This window comes from Tinamus guttatus, unplaced genomic scaffold (genome assembly GCF_059628265.1).
Source record: "Tinamus guttatus ecotype Peru unplaced genomic scaffold, ASM5962826v1 Tinamus_guttatus_pri_ptg000311l, whole genome shotgun sequence".
In the NCBI taxonomy this organism is placed as follows: domain Eukaryota; kingdom Metazoa; phylum Chordata; class Aves; order Tinamiformes; family Tinamidae; genus Tinamus; species Tinamus guttatus.
The window spans coordinates 2,735,929-2,763,039 of NW_028288845.1; the positions used below are offsets into that span (position 1 = coordinate 2,735,929).

The 27,111-nt window shown below is 36.5% G+C and overlaps 1 protein-coding gene across 7 annotated transcripts in view; it reads right to left on the reverse strand.

Annotated features, from left to right (window-relative positions):
* Positions 1-308: 308 nt before the first annotated feature.
* The window catches only part of TRIP12 (thyroid hormone receptor interactor 12), a 71,770-nt gene continuing 44,967 nt past the window's right edge, over positions 309-27,111 (reverse strand). For 5 of the 7 annotated variants that reach the window (XM_088528538.1, XM_088528537.1, XM_088528532.1 and 2 more), the window contains 29 exons: positions 25,343-25,411; positions 25,056-25,221; positions 24,299-24,416; positions 23,987-24,143; positions 23,550-23,703; positions 22,749-22,977; positions 21,994-22,112; positions 21,297-21,504; positions 20,266-20,366; positions 19,964-20,138; positions 19,426-19,567; positions 18,469-18,660; positions 17,912-18,063; positions 16,326-16,498; positions 15,827-15,900; positions 15,533-15,732; positions 14,606-14,733; positions 14,197-14,348; positions 13,581-13,723; positions 12,069-12,225; positions 10,644-10,742; positions 10,014-10,128; positions 9,591-9,745; positions 8,975-9,139; positions 7,646-7,810; positions 4,751-4,864; positions 2,965-3,059; positions 2,669-2,772; positions 309-1,740 (listed from right to left, as the gene is read on the reverse strand). In XM_088528538.1, the coding sequence (XP_088384664.1) occupies positions 1,544-1,740; positions 2,669-2,772; positions 2,965-3,059; positions 4,751-4,864; positions 7,646-7,810; positions 8,975-9,139; positions 9,591-9,745; positions 10,014-10,128; positions 10,644-10,742; positions 12,069-12,225; positions 13,581-13,723; positions 14,197-14,348; positions 14,606-14,733; positions 15,533-15,732; positions 15,827-15,900; positions 16,326-16,498; positions 17,912-18,063; positions 18,469-18,660; positions 19,426-19,567; positions 19,964-20,138; positions 20,266-20,366; positions 21,297-21,504; positions 21,994-22,112; positions 22,749-22,977; positions 23,550-23,703; positions 23,987-24,143; positions 24,299-24,416; positions 25,056-25,221; positions 25,343-25,411 (4,218 nt within the window). In that variant the 3' untranslated portion in view covers positions 309-1,543. The remainder of the gene's footprint in view (positions 1,741-2,668; positions 2,773-2,964; positions 3,060-4,750; positions 4,865-7,645; positions 7,811-8,974; positions 9,140-9,590; positions 9,746-10,013; positions 10,129-10,643; positions 10,743-12,068; positions 12,226-13,580; positions 13,724-14,196; positions 14,349-14,605; positions 14,734-15,532; positions 15,733-15,826; positions 15,901-16,325; positions 16,499-17,911; positions 18,064-18,468; positions 18,661-19,425; positions 19,568-19,963; positions 20,139-20,265; positions 20,367-21,296; positions 21,505-21,993; positions 22,113-22,748; positions 22,978-23,549; positions 23,704-23,986; positions 24,144-24,298; positions 24,417-25,055; positions 25,222-25,342; positions 25,412-27,111) is intronic. The other 2 variants (XM_088528539.1, XM_088528535.1) reach the window with 1 other exon arrangement.

Genomic DNA, 27,111 nt, shown 5'->3' on the forward strand with positions numbered 1-27,111 from the left:
CAGAATTTAACAATTACTAAGCACTGAAATGAATTTTGATTTCTCAAAGTTGAATAAAAGTCATTAACTATCACATTTTTAGAGATGAACTATATAGCATGTACATCTCAGGATGATTTGCAATTGCCCATTTTTTTTTAAACCCATAGAAAGGAAAAAAAATTTCCCTTTGAGTTGGAGGTTTCATAAGGTCTTGTTTTAACAGTAAATCATCCACTAGTTGCTGGCTTTTAGCCAAGTAGAGTCAGGATGATTTACTTGCATTACAGTAATTTACACAATTGAACTTTATGTATACAGTACAAAACTATGAACAAAAAGGTGAAGCAAACTTTTTTATTTATATTCAGGTAAAAACATTAACCTGATGAAGTAAATTATTGCAGATTTGAGAAATCAGCACATAAAACAGTTGGACAGAGCATTTGCTTACAGGTGCTTTATCTGTGTCAAAAGACAAAGGCTGAACTGTTTGTTCCAAGCTAGTGCTGGGAAGAGGAGAAAAAAAAAAAGAGAGGAAAAAAAGGAAGAAAGAAAGAAAAAAAAGCTACAAAAGTAACCGGGAATTCAGATCAAGAACAAGAAAATTGTTTACTTGAACAGGGAATGAAACAATGAATTTGTCTTTTTAAAAAACTTTACATCAATTCGAAATGCTCTGGCCTTACCACAATACAACACTGGCCAGCCCAAGCTGTTGGACTTCAACTACACAAAAGAAATGGATTCTTCCTTGCCTCTAAGAAGAGGCTTCTGCTGCCTGAATCACTGTGTAAACAGCTCTAGAGCATCACCTGGTAAAGACTGTCACCAGTATATCCTACCACTACAGTAAAACTAAGCTATAAGAAAGGTTCTACCTAGTTACAAAGGCTGAATTATATTGACAATATATATTTGATTTCAGTAAAATTTAAATTATCTTAATCAGAGAAAAAAAAAGGCATGGAGCAGTTAAATGTCCATGCTAACCAAAACATAACAATTGCCGAATGTTGCACACAAAAAGAACCAAGTGAATTGCACATCAGACAATACATGAGGATGGGTAAAATTAGAGGCAGGTGAGGGTACACAGAACTAGTCTACTAAACTAGATTTGTCAAATACATGGTGTATTTTAATTTCTGTACTTATGTACAAAAGTTGTCTTTGGAGGAAAAACTTCAGACTTAGCTAGATGGATACACACAGCCCAGTATTAAACTGCACAGCGACATTTATTGTTCCAGCCTGGAAAAACATCCCTTTTTAAATTTCACACAGCAAAGCAAGTTAAAAACTTCACTCATCAAATAAATGATAATTTAAACAAGAACTTGCTAAAGAAACCTTGTCACAACAACTTTTTAGGGCCTGATCACTTTAAGTCCATAGGGGCCTTTAATGAATATCAACCAAGTGTCTTTGTTTATAATCTGCAAGCCGTTTTTCTACAACAAGAAGGCGTAACACGTTTCCTTGACTCAGGTGATACATTTAGAAAAGAATCATGATTTTTGTCTTTTGCTGTAACAGGCAGACATTGCATTTTTCATTGTGATCAGGAAAGATGGAATGACTGCTGCCCTTCTCTTGCAGCTATCAAGAGTTTTTCACGCATTATCTCAATAGTTGAATAGTCCGGCAATTTGAGATAGTTCACACAAGTCATTACTGAGGGCAAGAAATCATCTGGATTTTCCGTAGACTCAAATGTCTTGCGCACAATTGTCAGTGGTGGATTCAAACTTCGAAAGCCTGTTAATGAGAAGAGAGATTCAGAGCAAGAGCATTCTCCCTGAAAAGCCATGCTGTACTAATGCAGCCAGCATATACCCTCACCGAGCGACTCCTCAAAAAACCTCTACCTTGAAACTTTTATCATATGGCTTCACAATGCCAGAGGACAAGCTAAAAAAAATACTGGAAGTTTTCTCTGATTAGTTTATTCACCTCTTACTAATCCTGGGAAAACTAGACAGATCTATTTTTAAATTCTGCATTCTTTATAAGTAAAAAAAATCTTATTCCCAGAATAAGAGTTGTAAAAGTTTTGTTCTCATGCCTTTTTTTTTTTTTTTTTTTTTCTGAAGATACCTGGAATATATCTGACTTTTGTCACCACATTTATACCTTTTTCCCCTGCAGCTAAGGTTTTTGCACTCCTACTCCTCAATCCTGCCTGAACTTTCTCCAGAAGAAAAAAGTTAATCAGCTCATTCTCTAAAATAAGGGATTAATTAAAGAGACTAATAAAATAATATTAAGTAGATAAAGCATATATATAATGAAATATTTGCAAAAACATTCAGCTAAGAACATGGTAAGAATTATTTTTTGGTCACAATTTACAGTACATATTTCTAGCTAAAGAAAACAAGGTGATGGGTTTTTATTTTAAACAATTGAACAAAGAAGTTTGAACTTTTCATGGTTCTGTAATAGGTAACATGAATTAAACCATGAGAGAGAATCCTTTGAATTAAAAGCTTTGAAACTAATCCGTGATTAGTCTTAAGACAGCTGAAATCCACTCTTATAAAACAAGAGCTGTCAAATAAATATGAGGCACCAATACAAACACACACATAAATAACTTCTGCCTTTCCTGAAATAATCCATTTATTCTGAAAGGCATCAGTAGTATTAATTTCATACCAAGCAATATATTATAAACAAAACCTACCTCCTACAGGCAGTCTGGGGCTACCGGTCACAAACTGAAGGAACAGTCTTTGCTGCTCACTATCAAAACTACTGAGAATTTCAAAGAGATATTTCACTGCTCGACTAAAAAGGGAGAGAAAGACAGTTTTTAATATTTTGTTTATGGTTAAAATAATTGCATCAGATTTCTATTCATCTCGACATTTTCAAATAAGCTTCATATAATAATGACATTCAAGCAACAGGATATTAAATATTCAGATGCATGTTTTCCAGTGCTAATATTTAATTTTAATAAGCCTGACACCATGTTACCTGTCATGGGTATAACCATGATCTGGTCTGCAACACTCCATCAATGTCTTGGCATCCCAAGTGTCCGTTTTACTGCCGCACAAGAGCTGCTCCAGCTGTAAAATTTAAAGACAAGGTATTTTTCCCCTCCCTTTAGAATGGACGCAGAATGCAGACTGCCTATTCCATTAGGACTGCAGCAGCACTTTCTGGAACAGTGCACTGCAAGTCTACCTCAGCCAAGCCACGCAACCTCCAAGTTCTTCAGACCTAAACACCTGCATCCCAGCCACAGCCTCACTACCTGAATCTGCCTTTGCCAACAGTCCAGTAGTGTATGTGGGAGCCAGGGATGCTGAATGAATCTGGAGGTTTGCTTCAGATCCCAGAAAGTAATTTACACTTGAGACCAAAAATGCCTTAACTCTTCTGGAACTATTTCATAATTTTAAATAAATCTGTGGAAAGGGGGAGAATGAAGTGTTTACATTTTCGTTTTAGAACTCTGGTTTCTTTTTTCAAATAATAAAGTAGCATAAATCATTAGGCAGAGGGGTATCTGTTACATGGCTGCTTTGTACGTCAGGTTAACCTGCTTTGCCTGTTCTTCCTATGGTATTTGACAAGCAGAGCTAACAGGCTAAAGCCAAAATGTGAAAGATGTCCCTCCAGAATAAGAGAGTTATAAAGCCCAGATCTCAATAGAAATAGAAGTTTGACACACCTAGCTATTCCCTCTATAAACAGTTTTTTTTAAAAAAAAGTATAAATACTGAGAAATGATTTGCATAAAAAGCTCAAATGGCCCGATATATGACTAGCAACAAAGCACTAGATCTCATGCTTATGTCCTAGTGAAGATATCAAATATCTCAGGAGGACTTTACTCCTATTCTGTACTTTAGGTCACCAGAATTTCTTAATTCGCAATGGATTAACATCAACATTTTACCATTTCTAAGCAGAAATAAGCATCAAACCATGCAGGCAACCATACAATAAGAACAAATTACAACATCACTTATATTACAAAAAAATAGAAATCTAGTGAGGACCCTTAAGAGACTGATTATAGACCTAAAGCATTCATACTTTTCACTGGACTTATACTTGTTGCAGAAAAATAGGTGGTGGTGGTACTCTTGAAGGTGGCTGTTTCACTGCATACCTAACATTCCTTCGTGAAGTTAAAGGTGCAAGTTTATGATTGTAAGCAAAACCTAGGAAGCACAGTATTCAAAAAAAGAAAGAAAGAAAAAAAAAACAAAACAACCTCCTCAAAGGCAGGCAGAGTAATAAAGGACCCTCTTTTCTAATCCAAACAGAATATCGATTCAGGTCATCTAAGAGCTAAGGGGAAAAAAAAAAAAAAAAAAAAAAAAAGTGGAAGTATGCTATTCTTTGCTTCTTCCTCTGTTCTTGTTAAAAAGCTTTTCCCTTCCATCCATAGTATGTCCCAAGTAAATTCCACATCTGTCCTGCAACTAGAAGGAGGAATTGCAACACAAGGAATTGCTTCACCTTCCTTCCAATACATAGCCTAAACATAAAACTGAAGCATTCTCCTGGAAAGAGATGGTTATACTAGATTTTACAGGAAACTGAGCTCAGCATCAAAACAAACTGCTGCTGCACAAAATCTTAAAAATATAAGTATGCAGTTTAAAAGACTGAATTGCAGTTAATATGCATCATACAAGAAATAAGTCTATTGTTTTAGGACTACACAGTATCTGGATTGCCTATACATAGAGCCAAAAGGAATGAGAGCATCATGACAGCATCAATTCAGAACACTTTTACCAACCTCCTCAGGATAGAAATACTGAAGATGACTGAGGGGGAAGACAGATTCAAATCCATCTCTGAAGGAGTCGAACTGTCTGGCAACACCTTCATTTAGTGCCCAGAATATAACCAACTGCAGGAGAAAAGAGAAAAAAGTTATTTGAATAAGGGAGAATGGACTATCACTTCTATACAACAGACTATGGAAAGAGAGATCCACAGAAATCTGATCATAGGCTTGCTGTACTGGCAGAATTTGAACTTAGATTCATGCTGCTGCTCTAAGGCATGGCCTTATTCTGCCCTAATTCACAAGCTCACTGCTGCCTGTATGCAAGCGTAGCACTCTTGCAGTGCAACAGTGTTTAAAAAAAATAAAAAAGGATAACAAAAAAAAACTTTATCTGCTTCATCACCACAAATGCAAACAAAACTCATATTTAGAATACAACAAACATGTAACTGAAATGCAATTTAAACAACTGATGGCTTGATTTTTGAGGGAGCAAAGCTAATAGTCAGAAATCTGAGCAGCTGGTTAAGCTGGTTCTATTTAACAGAAGTTAAAGCCTTGCTCAAAAAAATATATCACATTTTAGATGTTATTAAAGCCTAATCTAGGTATTGCGTCTGTATACTAAAGAGTTGAGACATTTTGGTAAATGGTTGATGGCACATAACCAAGTTCAAGATCTGTTTTTTCTTTTATCAGGTAGCGCCACTGATGATTACACTTGCAGTGTCCTCAACTGCAACCGAGAATGAAGGTTGCTTGTAAACCACGAGTTGCAACACAACTACTGGCTTCAACGTGATAATGCTCTGACCTGCAACACTGAGCAAGCTTCCGAAGATGTTTATTTAGACATGTGTCTGAACAGGGTAAGAACTCATGATATTGCTGGACTTCTGAAGCAGATTTTGAACACTGTTCCAATAATTAGAATTACTGAGTCCAGACAGCTCTCAGAATCGACAGCCTACTAGGTTCTGTGGAAAGTTCTTTAGGGAAAATGTAATTCTTGTATTTCAGTTATCCCTACTTTTATGCATCAGATTTCATACTGAAGAGAGCAAGTTCATAAGCACCAGCAGCACAAAAGCCCCTACACTATTTTAGTAGATGGTGTTGACTTGGAACTGTATTTTCTATCAGCCAGGTGTCCACAAATTTGATTGTCCAGAAATCTATAGTAAGAAAATCAGTCTCCTTACCCTGGAAGGAGAAAAATGAATCAAGTCTTTCAGGACACTACTGGCTCATATAGCTCAATTTTCTGACTAAGGTAGTGCATGTAAGGTAGTGCTTTCTGATTAATGTACAACAGGCAGGGGGAGGTGGCATGCAAGTAGTAGTAGGATATCTTAGTTTTATAAACTAGTCTAAATGGTAATTTAACAAGATTTTAATGAAAATAGCAAGGCTGTTGTTCATAGGAAGGTGTAGAGGCTAACTGATCAGCGCACTGCCTCAAAACTGCAATTCATCATACGCATGACATGGAGGTCATTGATAAGTCTCAAGTCGTTCTGTTTCCTTGACATTAAGCCTGGATAGCAGATAATAGGATTTATATTAATCTTCTCTTAATATATAAAGCCAAGAGGGAAAAAAAAAAAAAGAAAAAAAAAAAAGTACAAGTGTCTTCTACAGAAAAAAGTCCTGCAAGTTTCCAAACAAGAAGCAAGCAAACCTTTTGCAACCCTGAAAGCATATTTCAAATATGGGAGAGTCATGAAGGCTATCTAGAGCAAGTAACTGATTGCAAACACTCCAAGTCAGACTTGAAAACAAACTTGCTTGGCAAGTTAAGAATGAAAATTCTGTTTCTAACAAACTACAGTTGCTGGCACTTCTCATCTGCAAGTCTGCAAACAGCTTTATTTCCAAGCAGACTTAAGTGTTCTTGATCAGCAACATTCTCTTTCAACAAGCAGAGTTATGAAAACTGCGTATGTGCACACTGGTTGAATCTGGAACATGAACTAAAATTGCTACTAACATTCAGTTGTGTAGATTAGAGAATAACTTTGCAAATTTCTCAGGTAATATATAGGAGCTTGGGAAGTGCTTGAAAATCTTAACAATCCTCTGAGAATAAAATTAGTAGTAAATGAATTTTCCTAAAAATACGTTATTTAGAAACTAGAATTTGACATTTTCAGCATGCAAAAAACTATTCCCAGCCCCATCCTCCTCCTGACTTTGACTTCATGCTTCATTCTTCCTTTCTTTCCCCATCTCCTTGCCAGGCTGGATTGATTCTACTCCATTTCATACTTCCCTATGCAGAAACTTCATCAGTATTGCCCTTTTCCCTAGGCTTTATGTCCTTTCTGAGACAGAAATGAAGATGCATGCATCTTATTACATTCAGCTTATTACAGCATTGTTTTATTCCCTCTTCCTTACCTAAAGGTTTAAACATTTGCTTTAATTTCTGCTCAGCACTGAGCCGATGCTTTCGTAAGCCTGACTCAAAGAGCTTCAAAACCAGCACCACATTTCAAAGACAACTGAAGTGTGGCAAGAGCTGCTGCATCAGTAGCCTAAACACTCATTAGCATATCAAAATGAGGGATCTTATTAAGAGAATCTGAAAGTTGGCAGCTCTACTCAACTCCATCTATTACAACACTTTATAGTCATAAAAAGCAAACGAGAACCCTACACACCTCTGTAAGTCTGAAGACGTCATTAAGTATAAGCCAGACAATTCTCTATGACAAAATTTCAACTGCCTTGACTAGGTTCAAATTCTTTCTTTGGTAATCAACTAGAACAAACCAGAAGCAATTAGCAGCAGAAGTATTGCTGTGTCCACAAGAATGAAGCGAAATACATTTGGAAACACACTGGGGAGTAAAGTGAGAAAGAATTAATAAACGCAGCCCTAACTTTGCTTTTACGTACTCTGAGATACTCCTCTAGATTGTGGATGGTGACTGGTATATCTTTTCCCCCTTTTTTCAGCTCTATATTAGGAAACCCTGGAAGTGTGAAGTCCAGCCCTAGGTCTTCCACTGAGCAGCCATTCATAGTCAGAGCCTCCAATGCATATTGTAGACTTTCTTTGGTCTTTAAAAAAAAAAAAAAAAAAAAAAAAAAAAAAAGAGTCAAGTAAAAGCCAGTAAGGAACAATTCATTCATCTCAATTTATCCAAAAGTTACAACTTCTAAAACAGTTTTGACTAAAAGAACATTTCTATAATAATTACTTTTAATACAGTTACAGTACTTGTTTTCCTCCATTTTCCCCAGTGTATATATAATAGCAAAAAACACAAGGCAAAAATCTTAAATGGATATACTGGAAAGTTTTTTTTTTTTTTTAAGCTACTCTGGATTGTTTTTCATTCTTGCATATTATAAGTTTGGAAAATACTGTTGCAAGCAAAGGAGGAATATGTGAAACTGAGGTACTCAGCCTCTTACAGAAATTAACAGCATTTGTACTTGGCATGCATGCTGATGTTTCTCAGCTTTTTTCCATCGGGTTTCAGACTTTTCAAACTCTTATTTGGAAACCAGAAGTGGTGATCAAGGGGAGAGTGAGGGGCTGCAATAACTTCACTAGTAACAAAGTGGATATACAGAGAGGAGGAACTATATTACTACCATCTAATCTATTAATATTGGATGCTTTCATGTCACACACGAAAAGAAAGCATATGTGACAACCCTCCTCCTACCAACAAGAGTGGGTATCCTTTAAGAAATCTATTGCTGTAGAAGGATCTGTATGCTTACATAAAGTGAATTTGTATTAGTTTTACATATTTTTTTCAGTGGAAAAAGCAAAAGCGTTTCCAAATAAAGAAAAAAAGAAAATTAAACCAGTAACAAAACTAAATTAGTAACAAAAGCTAAGCCTTATGCATGTTCAAAATTGAGGATAGATTTTTCCCCCTCCCCATACTGAAGCCAGTTACAATCCTTGAACGGACCAGAAGTTACTCAAAGAATTCACCATTTTCACTGTTTCTAGCTTGCTTCTAACCACACAGACTCTGCAATAAACTTCTAATGTTAAGGTACACATTACCCAGAATGGCTTAATGATTAAGTCTACAAACAATTGCTGCTGTTATAATTACTAGCCATGTTAATACTATTCCTTCTATTAAAATGAAGTAGTCACTATTATCACCGATTCTAAGCACCATCACACACTATTCAACACTTCTTAAAGACCAGAAACGTGTAACGATGCATTCTTTCTTTCTTAGGTTACTGTCCTACCTGTGTTTTGTCTTGTTCAAGTCTCTTCTTTTGTCTTACAATATCTTCAAGATGATATATTGATTTGGCTACTACTGGATCAATACTGAACAAATCATGTGATGTCAAGGAAGTCTCTTGTCTTAACATCCATTTATAAAAAGGAAGTCCAAGAGGAAGGTCCACCTAGGAATCAAAACATGTTTTAGTACTGAACTATTAATCTTTTCAGAACTATAATATTTTCCTATTTTCCTTCTTGGTGAGATCTAGAATACTGAGTAATTGTTAGTTTTCTCACATCCCAAAACACTGCGTGTTTTGATTTGAGAAATTTACAGGTCTGAAATATGTATGCATCAGAACAATCAGCAAATTATCAGCTGGCTTAGCAGCAAATAAACCAAAAATAATTTTGGAGCCAGTATGCAGAAACTGGAACACCAGACAGGAATTAGCTTTTCCATTTTTGCAGTGTAGCCTCAAGAATAAGTCTAAAGATCTTCAGCATATATTGTCCTCCCTCCCTAAAGGGAAGGATGCTTCCATGCAACTCTCAAGGCTATTTCTCCCCTCTTCCTCCCCAAACCAGATTTTTCATGTAACCTGTTAGAATCACTCTATGTTTTATTCTTACCAGTCTAAAATCCATGATGGCCTTGGCCATCAGTTTGCCCAGAAAGCGGAACTTCATTTTAACTTTTGCGATGTGAGCTGGCTTGGCTGTTCTTCCAAAGGGAAGCGCGAAAAGGCCTTGAAGGTTATGAATATACTTGGTACCTTCCTGACTTCCTGTTGAAGAAGGAAAAAAGAAGTTCCACACACTCTAGTTGCTGCATTCCAGAGTCAAGTTTAAAAGTAGGTAACTTTTATTCATCTGTTGATAACCATAATCTAAACTTTTTTTTTATTATTATTTTTAAATAATCTCACCCTATCATGAGCCTTAGCATCTGACCGGAATATGAGATACTATGGAAACTCTTCAACTAACAAAAGCCACCTGAGAATCAGTCTTATATCTGATCAACATTGAGGGCTTTAGTAGCAAAATATTTACCTTTTGGATTGGCTAATGTTACTTCTTCTCCCCTCCAGAGGCCTAAGTCTGCTCTCTGCAGTTCCTGAGATACAAGTGCATAGAACTCTAGTGTGGGGCCTAGGCCTGTGCCAACCTTCAGAAGGGAAGGAAGGGTGCAAGGAGAGAACAACAAGAACAAAAATAAAAAACACACAAAACAGTCCATTAGGTCACAGCAAAATCTTTACTTAGTCTAAATTCATGCTACAACAGAGGTTTTTTGCAATAGCCTATAGAGAAACTAACTACCCCAACAGTTATAATAGAATTGAAAAGCTTAAGAAAACCATACATCACAGAGTAGATAAAGGAATGAAAGAATTACCCACTTAAAGATCATACTATAGAAGAAAGGGAAGTGCAGCTGTTTGGTGAGTGTTAGAAGAAACATACGTTTTAGAATAAAGCCAATTATGAAATTCCATGGACACATTCAGAGTTTCTCCTGGCAATTAAAAACTGTAACTAAGCAGATGAGGGATAATTAATAGACAGAATTTCATGGCAGCAGGAAGGAGATTCTGACCAAGTCATTCTAGGGAAATGATAGCTTTTTGCATTAATCTTTATTAAAAAGGAGTTAAGTTAGATGGCATTGACATTACTTACTTCATTCTCATACTGGATTTCCAACATGGCTCTTGAACTGCCTAGATCCTGCATCACAGATTCTGCCTGTTTCAGCAGCTCATCTCTGTTCACAGTGCGCTACACATTATAGAGAAGTTTTAAGTAATGAAATTATGTCTGTAAGTCCCAATTCCCAAGACAGTTAAAACAAGAAGAGATTTTAATTACACAAACTTTTCCACCACGTCAGTAGTTGAACAGTTCAATAATTAGTGAGTTCATATTCCATTTGACTACATTCTTGCCTTATATTAAAACAGATTAGAATACTATTGGAATACTAACATAAAACAAAAATCCTTACAGTTCTACCAGTGTAACTTAGAACAGCTGCTATTCTTGTCCAGGATCCAGCAACAGGGCTACAACATAGCAAAGTGTCACCACATGATGTTATGTTATACACCTCACATGCATGTGAGGAGCCTGTCTGGGACAGCAGAGTCCCAGTGGTCAGTCCATTCCCTTCAGTTTAATGTTTGAGAAGTAAAAGAGCTCTATAAGCACTGGCTTAGAAAAGATGATGTAGCATACAAGCTATTAGCCTACATTCACATAGGTTTTCTGCTCTTGCCATCACCCCAAAGCTAGTAGATTGAGCAGAAAAACAAATCAGAGATGCTGAAGCTCAGCAGCCTAAAGGAAGCTTCCTCTTCCTGCCTTTCCAAGATCTGTAGCAGAGAAAACTGAAGGTTTCAAACACAGCACTGGGATTTCTATCTACCAGAAGTAGTTACATGAGAACCTAACTAGTTACACCTAGAACCTACATGAGAACCTTACTAGTTACATGAGAACCTAACTTCTCTTGTCTTTCTTCCCAAGGTATCCAAGATTATGCTGCATATCTATACTAGAAAGCAAATAACATCCCTCTCCAGACTCAAGATGAGACACCAGAGACACTGCCAATTTAAGACAGTCACAAATTAACTATATTATTGCATAGTGACAGGAGTTTTAAACACTCTCTCAGAATGCTAAGGACAAGGTTTCAGTTTATTCAGGTAATAGTTAAACTCCTTAAATGCTATTACTGCAGTTATTCTGGAATTCTACGTAGAGAGAATCAGAGGTTTAGAAGCCATTTGCCAGTCTATGAAAATAACAAATGAAAATAACTGTTAGGTTCATCTTAGGAATGCCCAGAAAGCCTTCGCCAACTTCAGGCTCAGGAAAAGCAATATAATTGTAAAATAGCCAGTTCTGCCATCTAATGGCAGATGCCTAGAAGACACACATTTTATGTTTTTGGGCTTGTGAAAAGGTGGCTCATTTTTGCTTCCGTAGCTATCCTACGGAAAGTTGAAGTTTAAAAAAATAACCTTGTTCAAAATGTCGTTCTCAAAGACACCAGCAAAGCAAACAGATCATTCATTCTATTTACAGATAGGTCATACTTACTTTTTTCCTGTCCAGTCGTGGTGCCACTCTGCTATCTTGAGAGTCCGACTGATTGATTTCTGGATTAGTATCCAGTAGTCTTTGCATGGCTCGATCACGATCAAAAGCGGTTACATAAAACAGCATTTGTCGAGTATCAAATGGAAAGAAAAATGGGCTGTAAAGAGCGTTGGATCAGTTAGCTGAGATTCAACTAACATCTATTGCTACAGTTCAAGAAAAGAAAGCTTCTACCAGTGTTTAATAAAGCCATAGCTTCAGGCATACTACATTTCTGGTTGTTTTGTTTGTATATTTAAGACTTTTTCTTTTTTTTTTTCCCTTTTTCTTTCTTTAACACTTCTAAAAGCAGTCCCTTAAAGAGGGCCTCCAGAAAACACTATTGTTCCAGTTATGATACTTATGATCAGAGTCTTGAGACTGTACTTCAAAAAGCAAACACAGAGTCCAGAAAATTTTCTTCCAGAGAAAGAATGTATTTGAATAATTTGGCCATATTTACTTATTCATGTCTGCTTTACAATTAGTGTATTAACTCAAATAACTATTTTAAGACAACGACTCAAGGTTGGGTACTTGGGGAAGAAATGAGAATCTATGTACATCAGTCTACCTTCTCCACTTTTAAAAATGCTTAAAAAGAGAGTATCTTGGAAGACTAATAAACAGAGAAATTTTGTATTTTATTAGGTCTACTATTACTGAATATGTGCATGTACTCAGTGCAGTCCTCCACTAATATTTAAGTGAAAGTTTTATGGAGCAAACATGGCTACAGGTGACATATATATAAGAACATACATTAAGTAAACAAGTAGTTTATGGTCTGGAATTGTAATAAAAATTTGTGAGATCCCATGTAGTATCTCTATAGTACATATATGTGGTTGGGAAACTCAATATTACTAACTACCACACCTGGAAAAGTCAAGCATGTCAACTCAATTTCCCGATTTCCCCAGCCCTGCAGGTGCAAGAATTTTACAGCTTCTGCTGTCTCAGGATACTACAAAGCATTACAAATACTTTATTACAAAGTTATACTGTGTTTATGACTTTTTTTTTTTTTTTTTTTTTTTAGAGACTCACTTAACATAAACAGTAACTATTTAAGATTTATAATAAAAAATCTTATTTTCCTTAGAATTGTATTGAACATGCCAAGATAAGCATGGTGGAGCAATAAAAATGCCATTAAGAAGCTAAACAGAAGAACATATGACAGATTCAAGTATTTGTATTTCAACAAGAAAACTTCAAATTTCAACTCAGTAACACCTGTAAGCCTGGTCTAAACTTTGCACCTAGCCCTTTCCATCCACATATGGTTCAAACTATGCAGTACATGTGTAAACATTTATCCAAGAAGCACCAGGGAATTTAAGATTGCTGGGACTGTATTTTACTCTCTCTGATGCTTTCAAAACCATTGCAATATACTGTATTTGGGCCGCTCAGCCAAGAAGCCTACTGAACTCTAGTCTGAAATACCAGAGAGCAAGTCAGTCATACCATGTTTTTCCAAGTTCTGTCAGCCAAGTGGGTATATTTCCTGTCATGATTACCAAAGGGTCCTGGAGCTGCCTGTTTGCTTTTGCTGTCAGTTTGCTGTTGATAAATTCTGAGGTTGGAATTATCTCCTTGCAGATTGCATTCTGTGATGGTAAAGAGTAACAAGTTTCTAACTAAAGAATATCAGAGGTTTTTTTTATTATTATTTTATTTTTTTTAAAACACCTATAATTTGCTTAACAAAGGAAAGAAAGGAATGAGTGGGGGGGAGGTATGAAGCAGGGAACTTTCATTGTCATTTGACACATACAGAGGATGAACTATGAAATACAAAATAGATTTCCAACATTAATTTCCTTTTTATGAAGGATTCCTTTTTATTGAATTTAAATGATAAAGAACTTCGAAAATATGTTTATTTTAACAAAGTAAAGAGCATGCATGCCTCACCATTAGAAAGTTAAGCCTTCAACTCACTATAAATTACAGAAAGAGGTAGGGGGGAAAAAAGATATTAGCATTCTCTTTTGAGGGTAGGGATCAAAGACTGTTTTAAGAGCTACTGAAGACAGATTTTCATGTTAAGTAGGAAAGTAGTTAGAAGTGCTCTACTCACATCATACAAATAATACCAGTATCGACTGATAGCATGTAAAACTCTCAAAAGAAGTATAACATCTAATGATGGATCCTCAAATGTTATGTTTTCAGGTGGAGTAGATATGAGGTAAACTTCTAAAGGATTTAATACCGAAGGGCATACACCATCTAGCAGGAGGGAAAAAAAAGAAAAAAAAGAAAAAACAAACAATCAACAAAAAACTGTCATTTGCTTGGCACTCAAACAAATCATTTTACTTAGATTATATGCAGCTTTTATTTTTATATGTATATGTTTTTATATATTTACTTTTATTATGCATGCTTTTAAAGAAATCTTTATTGTGATGTCTCCATATATGCTTCTCCTCCGCTTTCGGAAACATCTAACACTAACATACTACCTCAGCATGCTACATACTCACCGTGCCACAATTCATCATGCTTTTTAGAATTTCTAGGGGAGGTTTTTGTAGGAGCAGTCTGTGCTCTTCCTCTTTTACCACCAACACAGTCCTTATTACTGTCTTCATCCTCTCGCACAGGTTTGTACCTCAAAAGAAATTTTTATTTTCAATGAACACATATGCAATTAACACACATGGAAACAAAACCATCTGTTAGAATTGTTACTACTTTGATTAATGGAACTTTACTTGATCTTTAAAGGCTGAAAAGAACAGGGCATTTGCGTAAGTTCCAGCCTTTGGAGCTAGCCCCTCAGAAATAAAGAACAGAGGAGGAAAAATGGGTCCCCTCCAGCTCCATTAACTGGAGGAAGCAAAAGGCATGAATGAACATATCACACAGAGCTATTGGTTTGAATGACAAGCATTTAAATATTAGTGAGAGAAAAACAAAGCTGAAACTTAAAAATGCTTGCTACAGTCATAGGCCAAGAGTGCTTCTTACACCCATACAAATCTAAGCTATAACCAGAGAATACATTTATCTACACAATAATTATCTTTAAGAAAACAGCATCAAGTTAATCATTAATTGTAGACTGCAGCCATTTTCTCTATTGGTTGTAGTTACTTGTCCAATGCTAGAGAGTAATTTCACTCTACTGAGTTGCTATCACTTCAGATTGTCATTTTTTGTTCATCAGCTTTACTATATGTTACCCACGTAATGTGAATTTACATTAGCTAGAAGGAAGAGTTTTATCACACAATAAATGCTTACTATGGTTTAAGCATCTCAAGCACATCAGCAAATTCAAAGCTTCACAGTTTTGAAGGAGAAAAAAAAAAAAAAAAAGAAATCTATATTCAAATTTTCTTCAAGAACATACAGCTAGAAATTTCGAGAAGTTAGTCACCAGCTTCTGGTTTCTCTAACCGACTTACCAAATGGTATGTGTTTTTGTCCAAATCCCAGCTCTTCCCAGGGGGTTGCTTTCATCATCTGTAGATTCCCTCTCCTCCTCAGCTTGTAAACTGTACTGCCTGACTGCTTGATACACAGTCATATTATATGGCAGCAAGTGATCCCCAATGTAAAACTGTAGCCTATGTCTCACATTACCTGAATTCAAGAATTGAGCAGCCTGAAGGAAATAAATAAGGTAAATAACTGGTTTGTTTGCTTTTCTTCAAAGCTTTCCCCATGCTGCTGTCTTACCCCAACCATCAAAAGCTTACCAAAGATTCATCTATTTCTTCATCTGACCCGTCATCATCGCTATCTTCATCATCTTCCCTAACTCTACCATAACCTGGGGAAAGAGAAGAAATATTCTTACATGTTTTTAAGTTAAGCACAGTAATACCTTTATAATGTAACTTTTGTGAAGTTTGAGTGATTTCAGTCCCCAAATACATGAAGAATGGAAAGTTCAGACATGTACCAACATGTATGAACATGTGGCATCAAATATGCCGCTTCAGACAACCCGATAGCTAATTTGATTATATTTCTGTTAGAATTTGGGCTAAACATACCACAACATGAAAAAGCATTCTAGAAAATGACAGATTCCCTTTTAGCTCAAGTCTCTTCTCTGTGGATTAAATATATTTTTTAGGTACCATACGTTTGTCTTCAGTATAATCCTGTCAGGTTTTTCAGGCTCTGTACTACTGATAGTGCTAATTATCCTAAGAATCAAAATACCCGCGTTACTACATAAGATATAAATACCTCTAACTACAAGGTATCTTTCAATGGCCTGTACCAAAGCCAGAGGATCAATCTTCACAGGTCCACCCTTCCACTGTTTCACATTAGCGCAGTCTGGATGTCTTTGCAGTTGGCATTTTAATTGATGTGTGTTGAAGAATTTTAAAGCTTGAGATCCTCTGTTAAGAGAAAAACTCAAAATAATTTGTGAAAAAAGTTGCTACACAAAGAAAATCTAATAACCAGCAGTGCATAAACAATGCACTCAAGTAGGCTTATGCATGCATTTGAGAATACACCTGCTCTGTTTTAGTGCCTCCCTTTAAAAAAAGGCTATTAAGATTTGTATAAGCAAATTCAAAAGTTCTCTCTACAAGACAACCAGAGCCTAACTGGACAAATCCCACTTCCAATGGAAGCTGAATGGATTAAGAGAAGATTTAGTCAGAGGTCTGAAAAAGTATGGTCTATACTGACCATCTTTTATGCTTGAAGTTGTTAAGTGGTTAACTGATGACACATTTAACAACTTCAGAGTTGCCTTCACCTACAGTACAGTAAGATGATGAATTGGGAGTGGAAAATATCCATTCATGTTATTTTTAATAAGTACCTGAGAGAAAAAGCTACATACTTACTTATATTTTTTCTTACCAATAAGTATATTTTATATACATGTTCCATCTAAGCAATTATTAATACTTATCTTGGGCTACTTTTATCCCAAGGTATTAGTGAAAGACTATAATGGATGTTGTCACAGTTGATGACAACAAAACACATTGTCTTACTACATGAAATAGACAGAATTTTTTAGCATTTCAAACTTTAAATGTAATCTATATGCATTTCGTCATCTTCTAGAAGCCAAAACATAACCTTGTCAAGGGCAGTCTAAGAAAGTAGCCCTCTTTGCCTTATTTAAGAAGGCTGGGGAGTCCGATACTCAAAATTTGGGCCCAGATACAGTCTTTCTCTTTTAAAGACGAAAAAAAATAGTTTAGTCTACCAGCTTTAAATTTTTTAACTAACTAACTTGAGGAAACAAACAAACAAAAACACACACCTGTAAGTTAAACAAGTGAACAGTAGTTTCTAATATCTGACTTTCACTTCTTCCTAATTTCCCTATAACAACATAGACAGACCTACAATCAAGCTGTCCTTTTAAATAGCACCAAGAAATTTAAGCTTAAACTTATGCGCACCATATACCAAAGTAAACTTACTAGTTGCTATACACTTAATCAACTGTAGTCCTGATGTTTTAAGGAAGAGTACGACTTATTCTTTCCAGTGTTTGTTACACAAGCACAAGGAAAAAAAGGTCAAGTTCTTATCTTAAAAAAGCATTTAATATTACACTTCCCTCTCCAATCTAAAGGAGAGAAACTGCAAGACGGTAAGCAAAGATGCAGTTATATATACAACCTTCTACTGAATAGAAACATAATACAAGAGAAAAATCACACACACACACACAAAAAGCACACTATGCAAATGCTTTTTTTCTTCTACAGGGCTGTTATTTCTTGACACTTTCAGCACTGGAACAAGCTGCATAAAATGACCTTCCAACAAACTGTTACCTGAGCATTAATCCTTACCTGCTCCCTGTTCCATTTCCACTAGGGAAGTCATGCACTTTGACTGGAAACTGTTCCATCTGACTGAGGCAATTGTTCATTTTGTGGACTAATGCCAACAAAGGTGCATTTTCTAATGGCTCTAATCTTCCGAGGGGTTCTTCTCCAGGAAGCTGAAATATGTTCAAGTCTGAGTTATGTGCTTTAATGAACCCATCTTAAAAAATTTACACCATGACTTATTTCAAAAAAAACAAATCAATGAAAAAAGGAATTAAAAACAGCTCTATATAGATATATAGATAGATATATATAACAGATAAACAGCCATTGGGAAAAATTTTTCTACTGTTGTGTCTAATTTTCTGTAATTAGAGACTAATCCAAAGAGTTTAGGATCCGTAAAGACACAAAACCATCTTAGAGATGTGTCTAACAGATATGTCCTAACCATGTCTAATACATTCCTCACATCCTCAAAAGTCAAGATCATCCCTGAATCTCAGGTGGTCGGATGTATACAGTTTGAAACAAAGACCATTCACATGGATTCCAGAGTAAGAAACAGTAAAACTTACTGGAGAAGAAAAAAACACATGAAGAAATCTTTTCAATCTGATATCTCTGCTTACAACATCTTTCTCACTTTTAGATGTTAAATAAAGCAGCAGTTGCTTCACAAATCCACTATGTTGGATTTCAAATGAGGAGACGTCAGACTCCGAGACGATGCTACGGATTTCTACAAGGCACTCTGTTCCACCATCCACCTGAAAAACATACCAGGAATATTTCAATTTTACTACACCCTAGTATTAGAGAAGGTGGTGTTACAGACAATATCTGAGTTTTCCCCCTTTTAGAAATTGAATCCTGTCTCTCTTCTGTCTCATGCAAAGAGAAGCTGAACTCCAAATAGAAAAAGAATCAAACAAACAATCATACTGATACACATTTTACAAGACATCTTTGTAGAAGAGAAGAGGGAAGGTTTCAAGATCTATTAGTATTTCGTTAGTTATGGGGTGTCCTTTGAAATGAAGTAGGTGAACAGTTGAGTAGTTAAGTTTAGATCATGTGTCGAAGATCTAAAATCAGTGCTCTTTTCCATGGAGAGAGTCAAACAATTTTTATAAGTTGAAAGAGATGGATTGCAATAATGCTAGGAAACAAGAATACCATTGCTAATGCTAGTTCTTTATCATAAATAATTAAGATTTTATATACTAATTCTTAAAAAAAAAAGGAAAAAACACAACAAACAAACACAACAAACAAAACAACAACAACAACACCACCACAAAACAAAAAACCAAAACCACACACACAACACCACACCCAAACCCCACACTGCCAGTTTAAAAAACACTGCTTAAGCAGCATTTAAGGTAACAAAATCTGCACTTGCTGTATAGACTGTATTGTCTATCCTGTCTAAAAGTCTGCTCTTCTCCAGACAAATAGCCATATTCTTCCGAAATAGTTCTACTGCTTCCTCTGCTTTCCCAACTTGAAACACATTTTCCATTTCTAACCTGGAGGTTGAGTTGTTCAGTTGCAGTGCAAAGTCTCTGTAGTACATTTAGTGCAGGATTGCTTCCATCCATGTTTTCAGAGCTAAAATAGCGTTCTACAAATTTATGGGCTTGCTCCTTAATCCAGCCCTTAATTTTCTCTCTGGAGAAGGAAAAAAAAAAAAATACAAAAAAAATACAAAAGGCATTTAGCCACACTTAAAATATTCACAATGTAAACAGTATGAGTGAACACAGCAAGAGCACCATTCCCCTCTAGTTTAACAGGAACCACAGACAACCACCCTTCCCTCTTATTTAAACTCAGTGAAGATCAATTTCTGCTAATTTCTTCTTGTACCATTTTTCCTATTCTCCATTTCTCCCAGCCCCTTACTATTTACTTTTCATTTCTCCTGGAATTGTTTACTTTGTTAAACAGTATTTACCTCTTACTCATCTTTGATATGTGCTACCTAATCAACTAACTGCTTATAAAGCAAACATACCTTAAAGTCAACCTCATACTGTAAGTGTTTTGAATTGTTTTTTTTGGTACCTGTTATTGGAAATGGTATCCTTGGAAGCAGCCCTTGCAAGACCACTAACTCCTGCTGTTCGTGCTGGTTCAATATTATTACTGTTGGACTGTGTGCTTAATCTTCCCCATGTTTTAGGATTTAAACTTGCCAAGAAGGAAGATTTAGGAGATTGAGTAGTTGTAGGGCTTTTAGCTGGAGGAAGCAAAGAAAAAATTAAAATATTCTCCTAGAATCAGCAGGTTTGTTAAGCATTACTGACAGCTTGGTTAGGTTATTTTGAATTTAAAAGGAGTTAGCAGTTACTTTAAAAATGATTTACCTTGATTGTCTACTTTATCATCATCTCTCGGAGGAGAATATTTTGGCCTCCTTGGCCCTCGTTTTGGCAGCCTTTTTCTCTTTAGAACATCACTCAGTCGTCTGTCCAAATTTAAAAATAAAACAACATGTTTTCATCCGCCATACTCATATACATATCCATACGTGAGAGATGTGCCTGTTGCTATCTGCTCAAGAAGGAAGGAAGGTTCCTTTCCATACCGAGGAGAGAAGGGGCTCTGCTTGCTGGTGTCACCCTTCCATGGGCAGCCAGGTACAGCCAGCAATATCCCTGAGAAAGGCTTCTCATAACTAATCACAGTTACATGTGTAACTGGCTAGCCACTTATATAACTACGCTTCAACAAAAATCACTACTGTATAACCACCAAAGGACACTGAGTAGATGACATGTGTCTCCTACTAAAACACAGCAAGTACTTTCTGAACGGCTAAGTTTCTATTCACCAACTCCTACACTTATCAAGTTGAGACACTTCAATTCTAATTCAAAGTGACTTTCCTTACTGTGCTGATACAGTAAGAAAAGTATTTCCCTCTCAAAAGGAAGGTAACAGTAACAAAATATATTCCTACAAAAGATTTGAATTCTGCAAGAGTTCAAAATGGCCCAAACAAAACAATCTAAGAATAACTTTTTTTCCCCTGGGGAAAAAAAAAAAAAAAAAAAAAAAAAAAACCACCACTATCCTCAGGAAAGTAAAACATGGGACTATAGCTTTTAGTCTTGGCATCCTCCAGTCTCTTCTGAAGTGGCATGGGTTATTTTTAAAATGTTTCATATAAACCTTACTAAAATTACCAATTGACAGATTCAACGGTTACTGTACTTTAGTTCCTTAAAACAAAAACATTCCAACAAAACGCAGATGACTCTGGAGCAACCCAAGCCAGTCAACGCTTTCAATTTCTTTAAAATATTTTGTCTATTGACTGTAATGGCAACTACAGAGAGCAATGTGTCAATGCTTACAAACCTGATCATTTGCTCACAACACATAGGGCACTTACCCCTGCGGGCTCAGATCCAGAGAATCTTCCCTGCTGTGCTGTAGGCTGGGGGAGCCCAGATCTGCAGCTGCATTGCTGGCAGCAGTGGCTGTTCCAGTGCTTATCGTTGTAGTGGTGCTCAGCGTTCCTGATCCATTAGTGCACACTTTGGGGGGGCTTGTCAGCAAAGCCTCAGACTCTGCTAAGTTTTTCACTTGGTGCATCACCCCTTCACAAAAGAAAAGTCTTTATATATAAAAGTCCTTATATATAAAAGCTTCCCCCCGCCCACCTCAGACAATCATCTTAAATTAGAACCTCTTGAGTGTCACAACATTCTTCCCCTGCACCAACACTGACATCGAGTAAATTTTAAAAGCAGTTAAATACTTTCTGGAATAAGTTAATTTATATTATTAACACAGTAGTAAAACAAAAAAGAAATCACATAGGCAGAAAAAAATAAAAATCAGAGTTTCTACTAAGATTTATTAGTTTGGTTCATTAAAGACTCCCACGTAATTTCAGTCAGCATCCTTTGAACTAAGTAAAGTCATTGGCTTCTAGTAAGCTTGTCCAAACTTGTTTGAGATCCAAAAAAAACAAGTTTTCCCCCTCCAGAGTCCTGGCCAGCTCCTCTGCAGTCATATTAGGATAGCTTACATGGATTTAATATTTTATTAATAAGGGGGAGGAAGAAAGTAAGAGCACAACTTACCTTCTCTTCTGAAGTAAACACTAAAAATGTCAGGTAACTTTTGCATTAAGATCTCGGCCATCTGAAGGGCTCCAACTACTATCTTAAGGTCTTGACTCGACAGCATAGAGGCAATATGACTAAAACAGATAAGTTGTTAGAGTTAGGTTTGTGTTTTATTTCTTTGCTTTAAAATCAAGCTAGCTCATCCTGCATATATTGTTCATATCGAAGACCAAAAGACAAATCTTATTGCTTTTGCAAAAGCCCAATAAGAGGATAAAAAAAGTCTTTCCTTGTTTATGTCACTTGTACCAAGTATTTCCGTCAAAACGTGTGAAGGAGTGTCCATTTAAAGTTAACACTAAGTGCACCTACTAGCAACCTTTTTGTTTAAACCGTAAGCTTATATTACATATGTGATGCTTCATGGATAGAACTAAACTTATTATTTGCATACTACGAGATTCTGTCACTGTTTGAATCGTATTATTCTAAGTCACCTTGCCTCCCAGAAGAATTTATGAGCAAGTTTTAGAAATTATGAAAATAGTGTCAGACATTACTGGCTGTATAGACAGTAAATTGATTTTCTACTGTAAGAGTCTAGACTGGTCACACTGCAAAATCTAAGCTGCAAAAAACTACTGAAGAACAGGCAACTTTGGCAACAAAACCAAAAAAAAAAACCAAAAGCACGTTATTTTAAAAAGTGATTAGAGAGAGTCACAAATCTAAAAAAATATGTTGCATTTAATGACTGCTAACATGCTCACCTTGAAACAGCATGATTTTTCAGGACATCCTTCAGAAGCTCTGCATCAGCAAAATAAATTATCCTAAGAATTGCTCTAAGGCACTTGTGTCTAACAGCAGGTCCAGCTGAAGAACTATATACTTCATAAAGAACACCAAATAATGTCTTGATAAAGGATTTAGCCAGCTCTGGGTCCTCTTTCATTAGCTGTGCTCGGGCATCATCCTTCTTCAACTCTGAATGTCCACCTGTGAGAAATTGCGCACCAAATCACTGCATAGTTCTCTGCATCTCTGCTCTCTCTACTGTTTTAAAGATGAACTAGTTTAGATCAAGTCAAAAATATGTTAACTTAAGAACAAGTTTTAGATCAAGTCAAACACATATGTTACTTTAAGGGTCAGAAGTCAAACTGACAATAGAATAGTTACAAACCCTTTTTTAATCCTTATTAGATTCTATTTTTTCAATATTCTTATACATGTCAGTATGTTAGTGATCTACTGGCTTTCTCATAATTCTCATTAAGAGGATTTTCGTATGCAGACAACAGTTTCAGAAAACACCACATCAGAAGCCTCCTCTCCCCTCTTTCCAAAAATATATCTATTTTCAGTTCTCAGGAAGAGTTTGCCTATTAAAAAGAATACATTTCAGCAGTTTAAGTTTTCCTGCAAAGTCTTCTTCATGTGAGCAATCAGAATGGTGATGCTTCATAGAACAAGGAGAAACATATTCCTGTTTTCTAAGGAGATTGCAGAGCATCCTAGCATAAGTAATTACCAGAGAGGCCAGATGTCTTTTCAAAAGCTGTACTTACTAGTGTTTGTATTGGCTAAAGGGTTTGGTTTTCGCTGAATGGCACGTGCTGTTCCAGTATCCTCATTTATTTGCTGCATAGAATTAAAGTCAATAGTATAGACACGCCCAAGCGTTGACAGGCTTATCTCATCCTCACCAACCTGATGAGCTGCCTAAGAACAAAAACAAAACTTAAGTTTTAAGAAAACCCTAACACATAGTAAGCCATAAGAAGGCAAGGAGAGGGTCACCACAGTGGGAAAAGCAAGATTGACAAACACTGTAAAAAGAGGGATTAAACATTCAATAGTTCACCTGTTACTGAATACCAAAATTGTGCAGTATTACAGCAGGAGATTCAACCAAATCTTGCATTTCATATTGAGAAGAATAAGGCAGATTAGCCTGTTGCTACATTTTTTAAAACATCACCACACAAATGTATGGAACTACTACCTCTATTATTCGACTATCAATCCTGTTATAGGGATGCCAGAGACCCCTGTCATCTCGCCACTGCCATATTGCACCATCTGTATTTTGTGCATTTCCTTTCTTCAGCATAGTATCAACAGCAAAGATTCCTTCTTTTGGCAGACAAGGCATCAATTCACTAAAAAAAAAATAAAATAAAAATAAAAAATACAGCATTTTTTTAGAAGCACACATACTCAAGTTGACCTGAAAAATCATTTGCTTTGTTTTAGAGAATTTATGGAGTTAATGTACCAACCAGCCAGATCCAGAATGTAGACCTGCACAACTTACCAAATAAGAGAAGTAAGCTCATAAAGTTCTTGAGGACTCCGTGGAACAAGGTCAATTTGTTCTTGACAACTCCCATTTGAGGCTCCACAGAGGAGGAAGTGAAGCGTTTCTGCGATATCTATAAAAAGTTATTATTATTCATGAGATTGCCTGCACCAGAATATGGGCCCCATTTAGTGCCAGACAGAACACAGAAGACACAGGCACTGCCTTGAGCGAACAGAATAAAGGACAAGAACCATCTCTTTGGAGATTACAAGAAAGGTGTTTTCAGGGCTTTTGCTGTTCTTAAGAACATTAGGGTAGGAAATTTAAATAAATAGGCCAGAGCATGGAAAACTATTGGTGGAACATATTTGGAATAACAAATCAAAATTTAAAAGATAGAAAGAAAGGAGTGAGCATCAAGACTCTTGAACAGCACATTTACTTTCCTTCATGCTTTTTCCTTAGAAGCCTCCCTCAAGCCATGTTTCTCCTACCTGGTAAATATTATGACTATTCAGTTAGCACTGAGGCGAGCACCCCAGTGACTACAGAAGGCAGAAAAGGGGGAAGGGGGGAGAAGGAGGGGAACAGTTCTGAGAAAAATACATTTAACAAGGTTAACAATTTTATATCCCAGCAAAACTGTAATAACAGATGAAAATAAAGCATTAATCATATATAATCAAGTGCACTACGTTTCACACTGACCCTAGGCACACAGACAAACTTAAAAAGATCATCTCAAGAACATGAAAGAACAAGAACTCACTTTGCTTCATAAGTTGCACTGCAAGTGTAGGGCAATTGGAGCACATTAAGGAAAACATGCGCACCACCATGATGAACATTCCTGAGCTCAGGATAGGAGGAGTCACTACCAAGAGTTGCTGGATATTTGTTAACAAGTCCTTGGAAGCAACCTGCTGGAGCAAGTTCTTTAAGACAGAGAAAAGACAAGTTAAAAACGCTGGCTTGATTTTGAAAGAGGAGCACTTGAGAGAAAGGAAAGGAAGGAGGAAAGAAAAAAACCCACTCGCACAAAAACCACAGCCTTACCTCCTCATGCTGGAAGTTGTCCACTAGCCGTGCAAAACAGAGACAAGTGCTTTCAACGGACTTTTTATCCTATGAAGAGAAGTTAAGTTTCAGTTCTAGAAAGCCCATATGTTAGTACACACTCAAGTCCTCAAAAAGTACTCTGGAATGAGTTTATGGTTTACTGGGCAAAACAACGCCAAACTTCAGAAATAACACTGTGCTAAGTCAAGGACTTTGAGAATCTCATGTCTCAGCTGAAAGAATGTTCTTGGAGAAAGGCTCCTCTTCTCTAGCAAGTATATTTGCTGTTACAAGAATTTGGGTAAAGAGAGCTTTCTCCTGAACCACGCAGGAATCCATTTTCTGAAGCATCATGAACACTGGCATTCAATGTTTCTGCAAATGGCCACGGAGAAAATAACCTTCTCCTGCAGAAATCTGAAGCACACAACACCAGAAAAATCTAGTAAGAGATGAGTGAGTGGGTCTACAACATCCATTCCAGATTCTAGAGAGGATGGTACAAAGCTAAAGTGACTCAGATAGCTTCACAGCTATTAGGAAGGTTACTCCTCACCCGAACTTTGACGGAATCTGTGCCACAATCCACAGTTTCCAGCTGAACAGCCTACTTCACATACTGCTCCGAGATTGCTGCTGCTTCAGCAGAAAAAGCCACCCCCCACACCTAGATAGGTGATACCACTTAAAGTCTAGTGGAATCTCCTTCATCATGTCGTAGAAACCTGCTCTGATCTTTAGGGTACTTGGCTTTCATCTTACTGCAAAGAGAACTGAACAATCCAACACCAAATAGATAGGACATTCATTACACTTGGATATTGCTGGAAAGTCCTAAAGCATGAGAAAACAAAACTAGAGACAATGACTACACGAACACCGTTATTTTTTCCCCCACATCCAGTATAGCTGAGACACCAAATCCAGTAACGAATTCAGTAACATCAAGGAAGCAAAGACTGCTCTAAAAATAGTTCAAATTAAAAAGTTAATTGAAGAGCTAACTCAAGATTTTTTGACAGAAGAGTTTCAATTTAAAGTTTTGTTTTGGTGTACTACGGCCTCTTAAGACGGTAGAAGTGAGTACCTGTCCTACTACTGTTCAGAATAGCACTCCCTACTCCCTACCCTTTCGAAAGCATCCTCTAAAGCCAACACTTTTGACTGGTGAAGCTGCTTTAAAGATTTAAGCAGTCTCTCAGCAAGACAACATTAGCAGAATTAAGAATATTAGAAGAACATGCAAAAAGCTTCCCTTGAGAATTTCATTTAATTTTATCTATTACAGAAGAGACAGTCATTTCTCCTTCCTCACTTTATTGATTCTCCTTAAAAGAGATTTGCCAACCAAGCAGCATGTCCAAATCTAGGCTTCTTCTATTGCAAGAGTCTGAGTGCTCACTTATAAACAAAACACACTGCAGATCTCTAGAGCCTCAGAACATAGGATTCGCTATTTCAAACTACTCTGCAAGAGCAGGAGCTTTCTTTCTAAGAAGCAGTAAGCCCTCCGAAAAGGACAGTTGGCAAAAAGTCATGTAAACTTAGCTGATGCTGAAGAAGCTTTACCTACTTTAGAGTAGGGAAGAACCTTATAACTCATTTGTTAGGGGGGGAGGGAAAAAAAAAAAAAAAAAAAAAACACAGTAACACTATTGGATTTCTTCTTAGTTCTAGGTAGCAAGTAAAGATTACAAAACCACTGCTATTCATGTTTCATATTCAAGTACATTAGTTATCTCATTTTACAAAATTATCAAGGTGTC